Source organism: Miniopterus natalensis, chromosome 13, assembly GCF_054644295.1.
Source record: "Miniopterus natalensis isolate mMinNat1 chromosome 13, mMinNat1.hap1, whole genome shotgun sequence".
Taxonomy (NCBI): Eukaryota; Metazoa; Chordata; class Mammalia; order Chiroptera; family Miniopteridae; genus Miniopterus; species Miniopterus natalensis.
The window spans coordinates 7,755,681-7,773,384 of NC_142093.1; the positions used below are offsets into that span (position 1 = coordinate 7,755,681).

At 39.2% G+C, this 17,704-nt stretch overlaps 1 protein-coding gene across 3 annotated transcripts in view; it reads right to left on the reverse strand.

The window, feature by feature from the left end:
* Positions 1–17,704, reverse strand: part of LDAH (lipid droplet associated hydrolase) — a 67,421-nt gene that overhangs the window by 21,192 nt on the left and 28,525 nt on the right. For all 3 annotated transcript variants that reach the window (XM_087823384.1, XM_016224781.2, XM_016224782.2), the window contains exon 5: positions 629–863. In XM_087823384.1, the coding sequence (XP_087679510.1) occupies positions 629–863 (235 nt within the window). The remainder of the gene's footprint in view (positions 1–628; positions 864–17,704) is intronic.

Genomic DNA, 17,704 nt, shown 5'->3' on the forward strand with positions numbered 1-17,704 from the left:
AAAATCATTTATAAATACAGTATAAATTAGTATTAACTAAAAAGATAGGTTACAGTTTTAAAAAAGTTTGAAAAAGAAAAAACACATTCATGTTTGAAGCCAGAAGTAAAGCAGCAAAAAATTTCCCAGAACATTTAGGAAATACAATCAGCAAAACAGTTATATTACCGGTGTTATATTACCATGACTATTAGTTATTACTTTTTAAATTTAACCCCGTCTAAAAACATTTAAGAAGGAAAATAAAAGCAGAGCCTGTTCACTCTATAGGAATATTGAGTCTGGTTTCCTTGGGCTGGCTTTGCAGTTTCCTTACACTGGACTATGAGGGCCCGGCCCGGGTTCCTGTACAGACTCCATATATATACACCATGTACAGAAGAGCTCTTTTTCACCTTCCTACAGCTAGAGTGGAGAAATAGCAGGTGAAGGTTTACATCAAAAGCTTGAAGAGCCTTTTCTATTTGTCAAACAGTACTCCCCTCGCTCTATTCTCATCTTATTTTGTTTAAACTTTTGGAAGAAAAAATCCGACAAATAATTTCTTGGTTGATATTCATCCACTGTCTGAGATTCCCTTAACGCTGTCTGATACAGGAATGAACCTATACATTTTAAATGTGCTTACCAAGGCAGAACGGCTCCAACACACTTGGGGCCAAAAATTCACCCTGCAAGTTCATCCACAGAAGAGCCGTTCTGAGCAACCAGGACTTGACTGTCTCCGGACACGGTTTAAGTAGTAAGTAGCCAGAAACATAGAGAATGTATCGAAGCCAGCACAAAAGTGGAGTGGCGATCCTGCCGTTGGGTGACTCGGACATTCGCTCAATTGTTGGAAAGAGCAGAAAGGAGCGAATTATCTACAAGAGAAAGCACATGTTGATGATAAGTTTCTTACAGGATAACCTACTGCTTTATTGTTTCTTCTATATAGTATCGACAAATGACTGGGTTTTGGAGTATGACTAAAGATTTGTTCAGACTAAGAATCACCACCCACTGCCGTCTCAGCCCACGCCATCTCGTAGGATATAAGGATGTCCCTTGACCTGCTGGGGTTAATTTTCAGGGTGAGGAGTAAATCAGATTCCTAGGTAACTTCTTGACAGTGACAGCAACTCAAAATCCCTTTGAAGGACTGATGAAAGGAGACATTAACATACCATTAGTGATATCATTGATTCACTAATGATATCAGAGGAAAGTAGAGCCACATAAAAACTCTATTTCTAGTCAGCATTTCTTTTACTGATTATATTTGTTGATAGTCCACTTTTGAAAAGCTCCTCTATTCCTTAATCTTACCAGCCAAAGATAATCTTTAATAGGACCAAATGTATTTCTAACAATTGATTCAACCTTAAAAAAGCGGAGGCCAGGGACAAGTGAAGCTGGAACTCTCTACCTACGTGGGAAAGTGTTTAAGGACAAAAATGTCATTTCAACTCAATTCCTCAGAATATCAGGAGATGTATTTTCATAACACTCCAGAAGAAAAAAGATCATCACAAAACATTTTAAGTGTGCCATATTAATGTTAAGAACTAATATATAAAAATAATTTCTGTGGGGAATCATAAGTCAAAACAGCTAATTAAGCACAATCCTGTCAATAACAGAGTAACAAAATGGAACAGCGCTAAGTAAGGGACTGCAGAACAGGAAATGAGAATGGATGCAATGGTTTTGCTTTTTTCTAAAACCTTTTAAATTATTAAGTATCACATACAGAAAAGTATACAAAATTTAAATGTGACATTTAACAAATAATTTATACAATGAATAGCTATTCGGGTCACGAAACAAAACAGAGCCAGCATGGCATCTTCCAACCACAACTTCTTCCTCTGCTCACACCTCAGGTAACCGCTATCCCGACTGCCTCACTGTGTTTTATATCAATATTTATCCAATATTATAATCACGTCCTTATTTTGCTTTTCATTAATACTTTTCATTCTGCCACAGAATGAATCCTGTCTCCCCCAAATCTGTATGTTGAAGCCCTAACATAGAATGTGACCGTATCTAGAGATAGGTAATTATGGTTGAATGAGGTCAGAAGGGTGGGGCTGACAGGATTAGTTTTCCTTACAAGGAGAGATGGCAGAGAGCCCCCTCTCTTCCCGAGCACACCCAAAGAAGTCGTCTGGTAGTCTGGTGAAACACACTGGGAGAAGGTGGTCATCTCCACGCCAGAAAGAAGTCCCACCAGGAACTCACCATGCTGGAATGCTGGCCTGGGACTCCCAGCCTCCAGGGAAAATAAATGCCAAGCAGTTTATAGTATTTTGTTACGGCAGTTCCAGCAGACTAAAACATATCCCTTATTATAGTTCATTTCTGTCTTTTAATGAACTTTCTAATGTTCATAAAATGTGAACATGCAATATGTTTTCATGCTTTACTTCCTTGACTCAACATTGTCTATAAGATATATGTTGATACACATAGCGATAGATTATCTTTGCTATATAGTTTTCCGTTGTATGAACGTACCTCAACTTATTTATTTTACCGATAGAAACTTGGGTTGTTTTCAATCCAGAGAAACTATAAATATGCTGCTATGAGCTATATATTTTTGTGCATGTCTCTTGGTGCATGTGCACAAGTACTTCTGTTGATTTTATCAGCTCGAAGTAGAAATACTGGGTCATATGGTATCCACATGTTCCGCTTCAGTAGGTAATTCCAAGTAGTTTTCCAAAGTAGTTGTACCGATTTACCCCCCTAACAACAGACATGAGAGTTCATACTCTTACCTATCTTTACCATACTCGGTACTGGCAAACTTTGTAATTTTGACTGACCTGGTGTAGAGTGGCATTTCACTGTGGCTTTGATTTCTGCTTCTGATGACTAAGAAGGCTGAATAGCTTTTACATGTTTATTGGACACTTTCAATCGCCTCTGAAGTGCTTATTCAGGTCTCTTGCGCATTTTTCTATTAGGTGTCTGTCTTTTTTTCTTACTGATTTGTCGGAGTTGGTATTTTATCCTACATACCAGTCCTTTATCTTGTGGCAGTCCTTGGCTTGCCTGTTCAACTCGTATTATTCTTATTTTTTTCATAATGGAGATAAGTTCTTAAGTTTGATGCCACTGAGTTTAAGTTTTTTCTTTTATAGTTACTGTTCTCTGTGCCTGGTTCAAGAAATTCTTCTTTAACCTCAAATTATGAAGATACTATTTTTTCATTCAAAATGTTTTAGGAATTAGATAATGCTGCCTCTTGTCTGTTCTACAGTGTGGGTTTAAGCCTTCGTTGTGTTTCACTTCAGAGTGAGCTTGTTCCTGTGACTTCAGGCACCAGTGATTTGCCATTTCCCTTGTGTATCACATTCCTCCTCCTGGACGAGCTGAGAGTGTTGTTCCCCTCGGGACCTGAGAGTAAAGGTGGGTTTTGGTGGGCTCAGTCTCCTGTCCTTTTTCAAAGTAACCTGTTTGATGGCACTGCCCCAATGTTAAAGTTGATGAGATAGCACCTGTAATTCTGCCTTCATGTCTTTGTTATTAATAGATAAAAGGGATTTGAGGGTGAAAGCTGTGGAGGACCCTTTTCTTTCTAGTCATATCCTCTTGTTTTTCCTTGGTCATATCTGTCAGCTAAATGCTCAGCCATTTCCTGCAGACTTTTCCTTTGTTCTCAAAAATGACAGATATTTTAGTTGTGTCTTTTTTGGTCACAACAATTTGACCTCTACTAGATCTCCTCCTGTGTTACATAAGTAAGAATGTACTGTTCCCACAACACCTCTATAGCCTTGATGGGAAATAAAAGACAATCTTCAGGAGCAGGGAGCCACAGCCTTTTTAGATGATCTTTAAAAATGCTGGATTGGCAACACCGCGGACCAAAAATACTGTTTTTGATCCATGGTTAGTTGAATCCTTGAATGCAAAATGCGGAGATCTGGAGGGCCAACTATATATATAAATATTGAAAAAAATGCACATATAAGTGAACCTGTGCAGTTCAAAAACCTGTGTTGCTCAAGATTCAACTGTATAAAGGTTAAAAAAAAGAGACTCAAACTAAGATTAAGAAATCTCAAGGAAGTATCACTGGACAAGAAAAGTCAAAGGAATCCTCCCTGGATGCCACTTTCGGTGGGAATTCCAACTCCATGTGCTCAAACACAGATAGAGAAGGAAGGGTATCAGTTCTGGAGTTCCAGGACTTTTCTGATATTTGGCAGTCTTTGTTCCCTTCAGCATAACACCCAGAGATATACAGCGTTCCTGATTCAGCAGTAACTGCTGAGGACATAGGACAAGCAGAGTATGTAGCACAGGCACCGTTGTGACATTATCTCCAGTGGCAGGAAGTACAAGTAAAGAACCAATAGCTTCCCACGTCTCCAGTTCTCTCCACTCTCGTATTTGATAGACAGTGGTATGCCACCACTTCATCTTTGCACATCAGTCCAAAGACATTCTTCAGGACTTCTCTGGATGGCTCAGAGTCCAATATGACTGCTGTCTCAGAGATGAGGAATACACCCTTCAGAGTGGCAATATTAAGAAGTCTAACAATAATACCACTATTAAAGACCTGGATCAAAAGGTGTTGAGAGAGGTAGGGTTTCTCATTGCCCTGCTAGACCTCCCAGCGGAAGGGCTAAGAAAGAGCCACCGTCCCTATCCCGGGAAGAGCTCTTCCTGAAGGCGGACAGCAGGTTTCTTAATAGCAGCTGCATGGCAGCAAAGGTGATGATGGGAAACTGACTTCTAAGCTCCAGCCAAGCGCAGTCCTGCCTGGATCCATATGCCTTGGTAAGGAAGCCAGGTCGGTCACAGTGCAGTCACTGCAGGCTCTTTGGCAGCCAATATTCTTTAGTAATACCTCTAAAAGCTCTCTGGTCTAGTCGTTCACATTCAGGTTCATAATCAACCTGAAACAAATTTTTGTGTGTGGTGTGAAATATGGGTCTAATTAAATTTCTTCCATATGGAAACCCAACTGAAGTGCAAAGGCCGCCCTCCGCCTGCTTTCCTGCAGTGATACTTCTGTTGTAAATCCCATGGACGTGTGAATGGGTCCTTCTCAGGGCTCTCTAATCTGTTCTACTGGGATAGTCGTCTAACTCTGTGCCAAGAGCACAAAGTCTTACTTACTAAAGCTTTATAATACACTTTGATATTTGGTAGAGTAAGTTAAACCCCATGTTGTTCTTTAAAAACGCCTTGGGTATTTTTAGCTCTCTGCATTTCCATGAACATTTTGGAATGGGCTATTCAAGTTCTACAAACATCCTAAATGGGATTGTACTAAATTTATAAATTAATTTGAGGAGAAGTAATAGCTTTACAATACTGAGTTTCCCACACCATGAACATAGCATAACTCTCCTTTTATTATAAATCTTTAGTTTCTCAGACTGGGACTCTCAGGTGCTACAAATTCTTCATTGGGAAAATAAAACTAAATTATGTTCTATTGTACTCTGTTTATGAAAGCAGAAAAGTATGCTAAACACATCACAAATATTTTAAATGAGAAAGTTAGAAATAAATGTTTTTGCCACCCCCTCGAACCCCCGAACAATCAACTAAGGAAAATGATGTTTTCCAAAAAGTCTGGTAATTTAGTCTTTTTTGGTAACTCATTGCTTAATTTAGTCTCAAGTTTACTCACTTCATAATAAGGCTTCCTTGTGTTTATTACAATACCTTCAAAGATTTAGAGAACATAAATGGTTAATACAGTTACTGTCATACTAATAAATGTACCATACAGATTCCACACTAGTTGTGTAACCCACAGTACATAAGGAACTTTGGACTGATCAAATCAGCTGGCAGAAAGAGGAAGCGATCCATTACTTTGTATAAATGATCCATTACTGTGACCCATGTTAAACAAAACTGCATGCACGGGAAACTCTAAAAGTACATGAGCAACTACAGGGTTACATGTGGTTGATCCATATCAATGACAAATTGAGAATTAAAGTGCACTCTGAATCCTGGGAATGCACCGAAACAATGAGAAGTTCTAATATGTGCTCTGAATGCATCATTGCCTCTCAGACATAGAAGAGATCAAATACTGTTCGTCACAACTAATACTTAGTTGATGAGACTGGTTTTCCTCTCTTGTCTTTGGAGAACAGTTATTACCTGTTGGGTGAAACTTATACTTTTCCTAGATATCGTAATAATAATTTCAGTGAAATTTATAGTCCAAATTTGATAGGATAAGACATAGTAATAAAAATTTCTTTTATTCATATAGCAACTTAATGGTCAAAAACCCACCAAGGTCAAGGAAGTGTACCCAATTTTATAGCACAGCTGTGCAGAGAAGGTTTCCAAAACTGTGTACATGACAAAACATTTTCTTATGTTACTGTCTCATTAAAGAGAGAGCTTCCAGGCTGGCCAGTTCATTCTACTCCAAGGAAACATTTTCTTATATTTCACATTCCCATCTGAAATCTACCAGAGTCAACTTCTGATGGTAAAGCACAACCATGGTCCTTGAAGAGTGCAGTAGATAAATACACATACTAGGGCTTTCTAGAGAGGGTACTTTTAGGGAGACTAGAGATAGTACTTTGATGTTTATTTCTTCCTGAGTTTATTATTATTATTAATCAGTTTTCAGAAAGGAAGTCAGGAAACAATTTAAAGGTAAAGAGGATGATGTTTACGTGTGGTCTGTGTGCAATCTATTTAATTAAATAGGCATTTCTTAAAAAAACACACACACACCAAAGAGTAAAATCTAAAAAGTCATCAATAAACTTTACTATTCAGATAATTTATTAATTTGCACCCATTTTTTCTGGGGTGTAGCAATGATGCCTATGCTACAAAGCCATGATAAACAGTCCTTCGACATCTCCAGAAGAACAGCATTACTGTTACTTTCCCTATCTGTTGATTAGCGGAGCCTACCTGCTGCAGTAATGGCTGGCTGCTTCCCCACTGCACAAGTTGGAAACAAGAAATATGACAGCTGCCCAGCCGGCATGGCTCAGTGGTTGAGCACTGATCTATGATCCAGGAAATCAAGGTTCAATTCCCAGTCGGGGCACATGCCTGGGTTGTGGGCTCGATCCCCAGCAGGGGGTGTGCAGGAGGTAGCCGATCAGTGACTCTCTCATCATTGATGTTTCTATCTCTCTCTTCCTCTCCCTTCCTCTCTGAAATTAATAAAAATATTAAAAAAAGAAATATGATTGCTAACATTGCTAAGACATGTTAGAGAACATGCAATATAAACCAGACAGCCTTCAAAGATACAGTTGCTAGTAGTCAAAACATAGACCTAGAAGTAATCCTAGTGTAGTTGATCTCTTCTCCCCATAAGGCCATATTTTCCTCTTGTTAGGATAAGTCTGTTCAGCTCATTGAACCATATGTATGAGGTTTATAAACTGCAAAGATAGTTCTATTTGAATGGTCAAGGCCTTGCTTTTTGAGATCTTATATTCTGGCTTAATAATTTCATCCATCAGCAGGACTGGAAAATGCCCCACAGTAGGGAAGTGCTTAGAATAGCAGCAGTAGTGATAGCTTACTGTCTTCTAGGAACTACACTAATACACTTTATATACATTATTTCATTCAACACACTAACAACCATACCAAGTAAGTTTCTTCATTCCATAGATGAGAAAATGGAGGTTTAGCTATAAAGTAACTAAGATGAGGTATTTCATAGCTCATGCCACTAACCATTATAAACACTATATACTTGCACACAAAAGAATTTCTGAGTAATCATTATTGTTTGGTGACATAATTCCCTAGGGTTAAACCAATCACCACCATTATTATTAGAGATAGGCCAATATTTATGAGTGTTTCAAAACATCCAGCTTCAGAAATAACTAACTCCATATCCTATGAAGTAAGGCATGAGATGCTTCAACTATTGATTGCTGTTAAAAAAAAATCATGCTACCTCAATATGCTTTGCTTAAGATAGAAGGCATTCACGAAACTGACCATTTTTACCACTTTCCATTCATGTGAATCACATGAAGACCTTCTGGGGCAGAGATTTTTCTACACTTTAATGACCTGAATGTAAAAAAAAGCCATTTCATGCATTTAGTCTACATGTCAGGGTTGCTAATTACACAGAATGCTTGCATATTTGCAGAGATATTTATATAACTTACAATTACACTTAATGCAAACACAGCTTCAAAGTATTCCTATAGATTGTTCTTCTAAAGCTTTTGTCATTTTACGCAGTTTACATTTATTTTATTTTTAATGCGAGATGCTCTTCTGCTCAGCTTACAACCTCGTGGAATGCCCTGAGTCCTTTAGGTTCAGACTCAGGAAGAATGCAAACGGGAAATAAGGGCGCCCACCACAGGCCCGCTGCAGACTAGTCTTCATAGCGGCTCTATAGTCTGACAGCCCCTTACAGAGCACCTGCTACTCCGGGTTGAACAGTGTTCCCCAGAGGGCCTCAGAATTGGCGACAAGGGCAAACCCACCCTCATGCCTACAGCTACGAAACTCTCAAACGATACTAGGGCCTTGGGCAATACCAGCTTTCTCTTGGTTTCTAAAGGCTAAGCTACACAGAATCTGAAAGGGTGACTTTGGCAAGTGCCCCAGCTTGGAGCTAGAGTGCTCTAAGGGGTCCGGAAGCACAACACCCCACTGTTTGACAACAGGTCACTGACTCATCAATTAAAAAATGCTATATGATGGAAATGGGAATCATGTACTCTGTTACCAGTTCAAATATTAGTTAGCAACTTAAAAATTCATTCACCTCAAAAGGAACATGATATATTCAACTTACTCTCAGATGATTTAGAAAGAAACACACACACGCACGCACACACACTTTTGTCCCTTGGTATCCGTGGGGAATTGGTTCCAGGAAGCCCCACAGATAAAGAATTTCACAGACGCTCAAGTCCCTTATATAAAATTGGTTTTTGCACATAACCGATGCACATCCTCCCATATACTTTAGATTACTTACACCTAAAGCAACGTAAATGCCATGCAAATAGTTGTTATACTGTATTGTTGAGGGATCAACTCTCTGGAGTATTTTTTTTCTGAATATTTTTGATCTGCTGTTGGCTGAATCCATGGATGCAGAATCTGAAGATGAGGGCCAGCTGATATACATGTGCTCTCCCTACTTCCACTTGTGTGTGTGTGTGTGTGTGTGTGTGTGAGAGAGAGAGAGAGAGAGAGGAGGGGAGGGGAGGGGAGGGGAGGGGAGGGGAGGGGAGGGGAGGGGAGGGGAGGGGAGGGGAGAGACAGGTGGGGACAGATGGGGGTGGGGGAGACACAGAGCAAAGAAGGTTAAATATTAACAATAGTAAACCTGGGTTAAGTGTATATGGTGTTCTATGTACTATTCTTATTCTTGTAACTCTTCTGTAAGTTTAAAGTTATTTCCAAATAAAATGTTGAAAAATAAAGTACGGTCCACCACTGCCCTCTATCCCCCAGCCATGGCACTTCCAATCCCCATTATCTTGCTCCCACTCTTTTTATCAAGGTAGTGTCACCTTTGGACATATTGAGTCATGCATATTTTTACATTTATTACCATCTCCACTGAGCAGACTGGACTCTGACAGGGCAGAGCTTCTTTGGGCCTCTCAGTCCATAGCAGGTGCCCAGCGACAGTGGGTGGCATGAATGAAAGTTTGGTGAGGGGCAGTGAGTCCCAGGATGCCTGCCTCATCCAATACCTCCAAGACTCCTCCTCCCTGCCCCAGCTCAGGACTGAAGGGTTATTCTGTATAAAAACTGAAGGAGAGAGTTTTCTGATCTGGGGTACACCAGGCACAGAGACAGGCAGGGGAAAGGGACACCATGAAAAGGGATTAAGTGAAAGCCCCAACCCTAAACACTGACACTCCTACATGCAAACCCAGCCTCTGGCGCTGTTCTGCTTTGATGATGCTGCCCTCAGGCAGGAGATCTGAAAGTTTTTTTTGAGAAACTGAATGGCTCCAGAGAAAAACATACAGATAATGACATTGGGGAACACCCCCCACCGTGTCATATGCCTGTCCAATTGCCCTGTAGTGAAACTGACTGGCTGACCTGGCTCACTCCCACACAAACCTCCTAGGATTTTCAGAGCTTCTTTCTTAAATATGAACAGATAACGAAGGAATGTCAGGCGCTGGAGGAAAGCTTCAGTTACAGTAGTCGGATCAACATAAACAAAACATGAAAAGAGGGATTCAGATGAATAGAGACAAATCAAGAGTACAACAAAACTCCAAAAACTTGCTGTCCTCAGAGAGAGTGTGAGTGAGCCATGGAATGGCAGAAAGGACACCGCAAAGCGGGAACAGAAACTAAGACATTATCTCAGGAATTATTTGCATGAAGGCTGAAATCCAAAGTTCAATTAGACAAATTCCAAGATGTAATTGGGAAAATATCCCATATTCCTCATCTTATAACTAAGAAACCCCACAGAGATGGACAATGGAAACTAAAATAAAACATGAGAATCGTTTCTGGAGGCCTGACACTTGCATAATGCGAAAACAAAGAGAAAAAATACAGGAGGAGTTTTTGGAATGTTAGCATCCTGGTTTCCAGATTAAGAAGGGTAAACGGTCCAAAAAATATCATCGTAAAACACAATAATGGGGGAAAGATTCTAAAACTGTCCAGAGTAAAATACAGGTCACGAAAAGAATGACAAGCCTGAAATGGCATACTTCTCAATGGCAAAGCCTGAAGAGCTCGAAGCTGGGCAACAGCTGGTAAGAGTGGAGATGGGGGTGCGAGTGGTGGACTAGCTTACTTCAGAGCAATCTTCCTGCCAAGAACATTAGAAAAGCTGGAAAAAGTGTTTGTTTAAAGTGCCCTTGAAAGCATCAAAGGCAGGGGCGATTTGAAAGGCCAAAATTCTAGAGCAAAACGAAACTCAGAGAGGTGTGCTCGGATAGCTCTTTATTATTTACCAATTTTCCAGCAGTAGCTAAAAGGGCAAAAAGCTGAACAGAGTTTCTAGAAGTTTTCTTTGGCTCAAGGGCCAAAACTTGGGTGTTTGGTGCCCACTGAAAACAGAGTACCCTAGGCTCCCAGTGGGACCTACTAAGGGCCACCCTTTAGAAACAGTGATGAACTGGCAATAGACCAGTCCTCACGGAGGTAGCTCTGACTTAGTCCAGTTCCTGAAGGCATTAAGGTCACGGGTCCTTACTATACCTGCTGGTCAAAAGCAAAAGTAAAACCTCCTTGGAGGAAAACAGGAGCCTCATATTGTTTAACAATTTTTCATATATAATAAAAGGTATTCAATGAAAAAACAAACAAACAAACAAAAAAACACCTTACCAAACCGTGATGGTCAATTTTCTGTCAATTTGATAGGCCATGGGGTGGCCAGATATTTGGTCAAACAATATTCAGAGTGCGTCTATGAGGGTGTTTTGGATGAGACTAACTGCTGAATTGAGAGGCCAAGTAGAGCAGATTACCCTCCCCAATGTTAGTGGGCCTCATCCAATCAGTTGAAGGCCTGAATAAAAGAGAAAGGCCACATAAGAGAGCATTCCCTCTGCAAACTGCCTTTGACCTGGACACTGCATTTTTTTCTGCCTTTGGACTCAAAATGAAACATCAGCTCTTCCTGGGTCTTGAGTTTGCCTGCTTTCAGACTAGAACTTACACCGTTAGCTCTCCCAGGTCTCCAGTTTACTGACTACAGATCCTGGCACTTGTCAGCTTCCATAACTGTGTTAGCCACTTCCTTATAGTTAATTTCTTTCTGTATATACACGCGCCTCCTATTGGTTCTGTTTCTCTGGAGAATCACGACTAATACTAACTTATTGAGGGACAAAGCAATGTGACCACAAACAAAGAAGGAAAAAGCAGAAAAGAAATGCAACTACATGAGACTTAGATACTGTAATGATCAGACACAATTTTTATTTTTATTCCAAACACGTCAAGTTATATTTTAAGAATAAAAGTAATTATACTTAAAAAAAACACTATTGACAGTCCAAAGGAGAATAAAGTCAGACATAAACTTTAAAATAACTGTGATTAATATAATCAAATTAAGTGACAAGATGTAGAATTCCAGGAACTAATAACCATAAAAATAATAAAATGGAAATTTATACTATAAGCAAAAAAATGAGTAATCAAAATTGAGAATGCCACAGATGGGCTTAGAAGCAGTTCACACATAGCTGAAGTGAGGATGAGCGAGCTGGAAAACAGGTCAGAAGAAAATGTCGATTTTGAAGCAGGGAGAGAGAAAAAAGTTATTGTGTATAAGTTACACCTCAATTTAAAAAAGAAAACCTCTGAAATCTAACAGGGAGAATCAAATAAATATGCAATGCCTACAACACTAGGCAGAGTATATAAGAATCATGAGAAAAAGGGTTACAAAAGAAGGGTAGTAAAAATGGGGAGGGTCGGGAAAGAGTTCACATGGACTCTGCATCTGAGATGACTGATTTTAAAAGACAGGCAGAGGCATCTGTTAGGTTGCGGTAGAAAAGGCAGAGAGAAGGTGGACAACAAGAAACGGTAATAGTTAGGAGGCAGCACTAGGTATGTCTAGAGCAGGCACAGGGACTGTGACTGAAGGAGACACGTTGAGGCCACCTCCCTCAGAGGACCTTCAGAAGAATTACCCTGGCACCCAGATAATCAGAATCCGTCCTTAAGTTTTAGGAAATCAACATTCATATAATGCTACTGAAGCCCTCAGAGCCTTTCTCCTCTGCAACAGGGCACAAGGAGCTCCTAGCATTTTTCTGAGGGTGGCAGGTTACGAAAGAGGAAAGGCTGAATCTCTAACACTCGATCTGGCTTAGTACAGGAGCTCCCATAACTACACTGCTGAGGAGATAAATTAAAATTGTTGAGAAGGAGCTTCTGAACTTGTCAACAGACTTCGCTGATGCGTGCTCCCTCTGGTATCTGCAGGGCTGATACTGGGAAGTGATTTACTGTCTGGTTTCCTAGGGACAAGTTGCCAGAAATGATGCTGGCTTCAGGCTTTATCCATTCATCAATACACTTCTCTGATACCTGATAATCTGGCTTTTCCCCAACCAAATACAATCAGTCTGAGCTGGCTCGGAATGCAAGATCTCAAAGCAACCACATTTAATTCTTGTGAAGCATCTTTCATTTAGTGCCTGTTAGGCTTTTTCCACTTGAGGGAATTTTTGTGTGGCCAACACTGCATATTGTTCACAGATTTTCCACCAGAGCAAGAAGGGAGGGTAAAGCAGCCTTGTACACGCTGGGTAACCATGCTAAGAGCCCTTTCCTTCCTTAAAGATCACAGCCATAGTTCTCATCTCTGCAGACTGATAGACCTAAAAAGAATCTTCTCGTTGGAATAAACAACGGCCACCAAAAAAAAACATTCACAGAATTTTGCTCTTCTGTTTCCACTCTCTACCATGTTTTCTCTTCTCTGCTATGCTCTGTCCACTGAGAATCTATGAACTTGCTCTTCTGTGAATCCCAGTTGAGCATAACAAGGTCTAAATGCAGCAAGGCACCAGTTGTTTTTCACATCTGTATCCATCCAACTGCAAGGGTATTCAAAAAGACAACACCTCTGCCTCGCATGGGCCACCTACTCACACCCCAGAGCCTCTCAGATGAGATGTGAATATGCCTGTATTTTTTGAGTAAGGTCTGCTTCCGTCTAGTGGTAGGAAGACTGATGTTAATCCCAACCTCTCATTTTATTATCACATTCAAGTAACAATCATGAGGTAGGCCATCAAAAGGCATGCCTATGGGGGGGGGCGGGCAGGGTTAATTAAAAAAAAGAATCACAAATTGAGTAGAACAGGAAGATTAGGTAAAACAGGGGAAGAGACTAGGATAGCTGCTATTGCCAAAAACCTGCTACCAACTTAGTGCCACTACTGGTCTTAAGGGTGGGTTTTCCTACAGAGAAACCATGGAGTTCACATGACACCTTAATTTCCCCCCTTTGTTATCTATTGCTGTACAACAGATGATCGAAAACTTTCTCTCTCCTAAACCAATTTTCTGCTATTAAGTCATACAATCAATTTTATTTAAATAAAGAAAATGAATAATCATTAAATGATTATAATAGTGAAGAAATATATGCCATTAAAGGAAATTTTAAAAATAAAAAAATAAATAGGAAAACCCCCTAAAACTTACCACCCAAACACAGATACTATATTCATTTTAGTAATTTTATTTTCAAACTTTTTAATGTATGGTTTCTTCTGACATATATTCTCTATATATTTTAACATCTTTGTTAACATTCTACAATTAACTTCTATGTATTACAACGTCTTTTGAAAATATAATTTTAATAGCTTGCACTCCATATTTTACTTAATCTTCCTTTTAGAGTCAGGCTTTAGGATGTTTTCAATTTTTTGTTACAACAAATAATATTTTTGTACCTGAGCGTTTTCTATCTTTGAGATTTTCTTAATATAGATCCCAAAGAAGAGAATTAGTAGGTTCAAAGGGTATGAACACTTTTTATAGGAGTGTTTTTTTTCTGATAGCACATGATCATTGTAAAAAAGCAGGAACAATGTAGAGTCTCTGCCTCCAACACACCCTTGCCTCTAGCCCCAGCCGTCACCGTTACACGCCACCAGGTGTTTACCTGTTCAGGCTTTCTACAGAAGTATAGACACACAACACTGAACTTTTCTTTTAAATGCTGCAATGTAGCAGCTCATTCTGATAACTGCTGAGGGACATTCATTAAACATTAGTAAGTACTACTATACTTCACAAACAGACATTAAGTACTACCATATGCTAATTTATTAAGTACTATGTCACACACTGTGCTCCCTACATGGTTTTTGATAGATTTTATTAGCTAGTTCTTCAGTGAATCATCTGTTCATATTCTTTGCACCTTTATCAAGGAAGTTATTAAAATAAATTAATGTTTTTGCCTAGTGGCTAAGAACATAGACTTTGGAGTCAAACACACAAGGGGTTCAACTTCTAGCACAGACACTTAACTAGCTGTCCAATCTTGAGCAAGGAACTTTGTCCTTTCTAAGTAACAGTTTTCTAATGTATACTATGGGAATAGTAATAGCCCTTGCAGAGCTGTTGAAAGCATTAAATAAGATCTATAAATTATAATTATAGTAATAATCATAGTAAATGAGCTAATAATTTAATCTTCAATTATGTCAAATATCTACAAGAGAATTAGGTATCTTAAGTAAATTTTTACATTTTAATAAATAACAGTGCCAAAGCAGCTTAAGTTTTCATTTTTTTTCTTCTTCTTAAATAAAAACAAATTTGAGAGGGGGTGCTGCATTATCTTCTCTGGTCTAAGCATGGAAACCCAAGGGGCAGGTTTCAAAATGACCTATATAAAATCACAAACTCTTACACCAGATTTTTCTATAACAAATATCTTTCTTTAAACAATTTCACATTCTGTTTTAAAAAGCTACCCATTGAGTTATAAGAGCAACTGTGGTGCATTTAGTATGTTAAGTTTCTCTGGATACTACACCAATATTCAAAGGCGCATTTACTTTTACTTACTTTTCCTGAAATATACAAGAATATTAACTTTTATACTTGGAAAGAAAAGCCTTTAATTTAAAGAAAGATCTTTCAAACCAACTGTAAAAAATCATTTTGGGGACAAAGAAAAAATCTGATAGGGGCTATATTAGATGATATCAAAGCATCATCATTAATTTTGTTAGGTGTGATAATGACATGATAGTTATATAAGAAAAGAGCTTTTCAAAAAGACGCATAATGAAATACTTAAGGGTGAAATATTAAGAGGGCTATAATTTACCTGAAAGCATTTAAGAAAAAAAATGAGACAAAGACAACAAAATATTAGTAGCTATATTCATCTGGATAATGAGTATCTGAAGATTCATTATACAGTAATTTTTTTTTCTGTTTGAAACTTTTCATAATAAAAATTTAAATAGTCAACTAAAAAAGGTGTCTTTTTTCCCTTTCCATCTATATCAGCTTAGATAGCTCTATTTATGCTTCACCAAGATGGGCTGCAACTGAATATACCTTTAAACTGCTAAACACCTCTCCTAGGCTATGCCTGAGCTCCCATACTTACAGCAGCAGGGGCAACAGTGATGAGCTAAAGGCCCATATACCACAGACGCTTCCATCATGAGAAGAATATTCTCAAACTTTGTTACAATGACACATATAAACTGCTTCAGTGCCTACAGAGACACAATCATATAGACACCAGAGCTTGCTGATGCAGAAGGCCGCTGGAAAACACAAGGTTGAGAACCTGCACACACAGGCTCAGAGCTTAAATCAGCTCCTGCTGACACACCACTCTATCTGCCACTTAAATCTCAGAGCTTAGGACTTCAAAGAAATGAAAATGAACTATATGGTCCCATCCAGGTTTTACCGTGGTAACTCAAAGAAATGAGAAAATACCTCTTGGTAGTGCTGTGCCCCGACAAGCAGGATATCACCCCCTTTACTCAGGGGGTTGCTGCACTTGGGGAGAAGGCCACAGGTGCAAGAGCTAGAATACATGGAATATGGAAAAGCCTCCTTTAGAGGACTTGATTGGTATGCTCCACCTTCCAAGGGATGATCTGAGATAGAACTGACATGTTCTGCAAGGATCAAGGGCAGATTTAACTGTCCATTGATCTCAATACATTCCGTGTTCCAAGCTTTTGGCTGGTGGTTTTCAAACTGGAGCATCCACCAGGGTCACAGGCAGCACTAGTTAAAACACTGACTGGTGTTCCCAGCCCTAAAGTTTTGGATGCAATAGGTCTGAGTGGGGCCCAATAATTGCATTTCTAACAAGTCCCTGAGTGATACTGATGCTGCTTTGAGAACTCCTGGCTAACCAGCTGCACGAGTGCCTAGTGTCATCCATTATAGTCTATTCGCAGCTACTCCTGGGCCAGGGAGAGGTGGCGACAGAATGTCAGGCAGTGAGTGCAAGGTTTCTCTGGCTAGCAGCCACTTCACTTCGCTTGCCCTACCTGTCCCTTTAAATACATCTCATGAACTCCCACTATACTGGGCCTTTGAGAGGATGAGGGGAATTTTCCGTACCTGACAATATCATGGATACACACATATTAAAATGGTTCAATATTTAAATCTGAACAGTGTTCAGAAATTCTCAGATGAAATGCATTAGATAAAGTACTAAGTATTAACATGCATGAAGAATGTTCTATTATAAACCCCTGTTTTCACTTTCTTGCAGCTTTCCAAAAAATTAGCCCTTTGTGGTGAAATTTTCCATGCTTGGTTTCAGCCCAAAGGTGATTTTTTTTTTTTTTTGCAAACTTTGAGAAAAATATATTAAATCGTTTTCTGAGTTATGAAAAGATGAAAAAAGCCCACACAATTTTTCCACTTTGAAAGCAATTTCAGGATTTTTAAAAACATGCAGATAACTAAAAATGGCTGAAGTTGAAAAGTTGAAACTTTCCATGTGTCTAGTTTTCAGCAAGGCAGTCTCCTGGGTGGTTCAGAGAAGATAATGTGTGTGCACACTTGTAAACATAACGATATATTGAAATAAATCTGTAAGTGATTGAATAGCATTTTATCATACTCAGTACAAACTTTCCTTGGAGAAGGGGATTTATTGTTTTCTGAAACTGAGCCTTTCACAAACCAGAGTATGTACTTAGTTGTTGGCTGCATGATCCTAGTGGCTTTCACACACCAGGGGTCACTAATG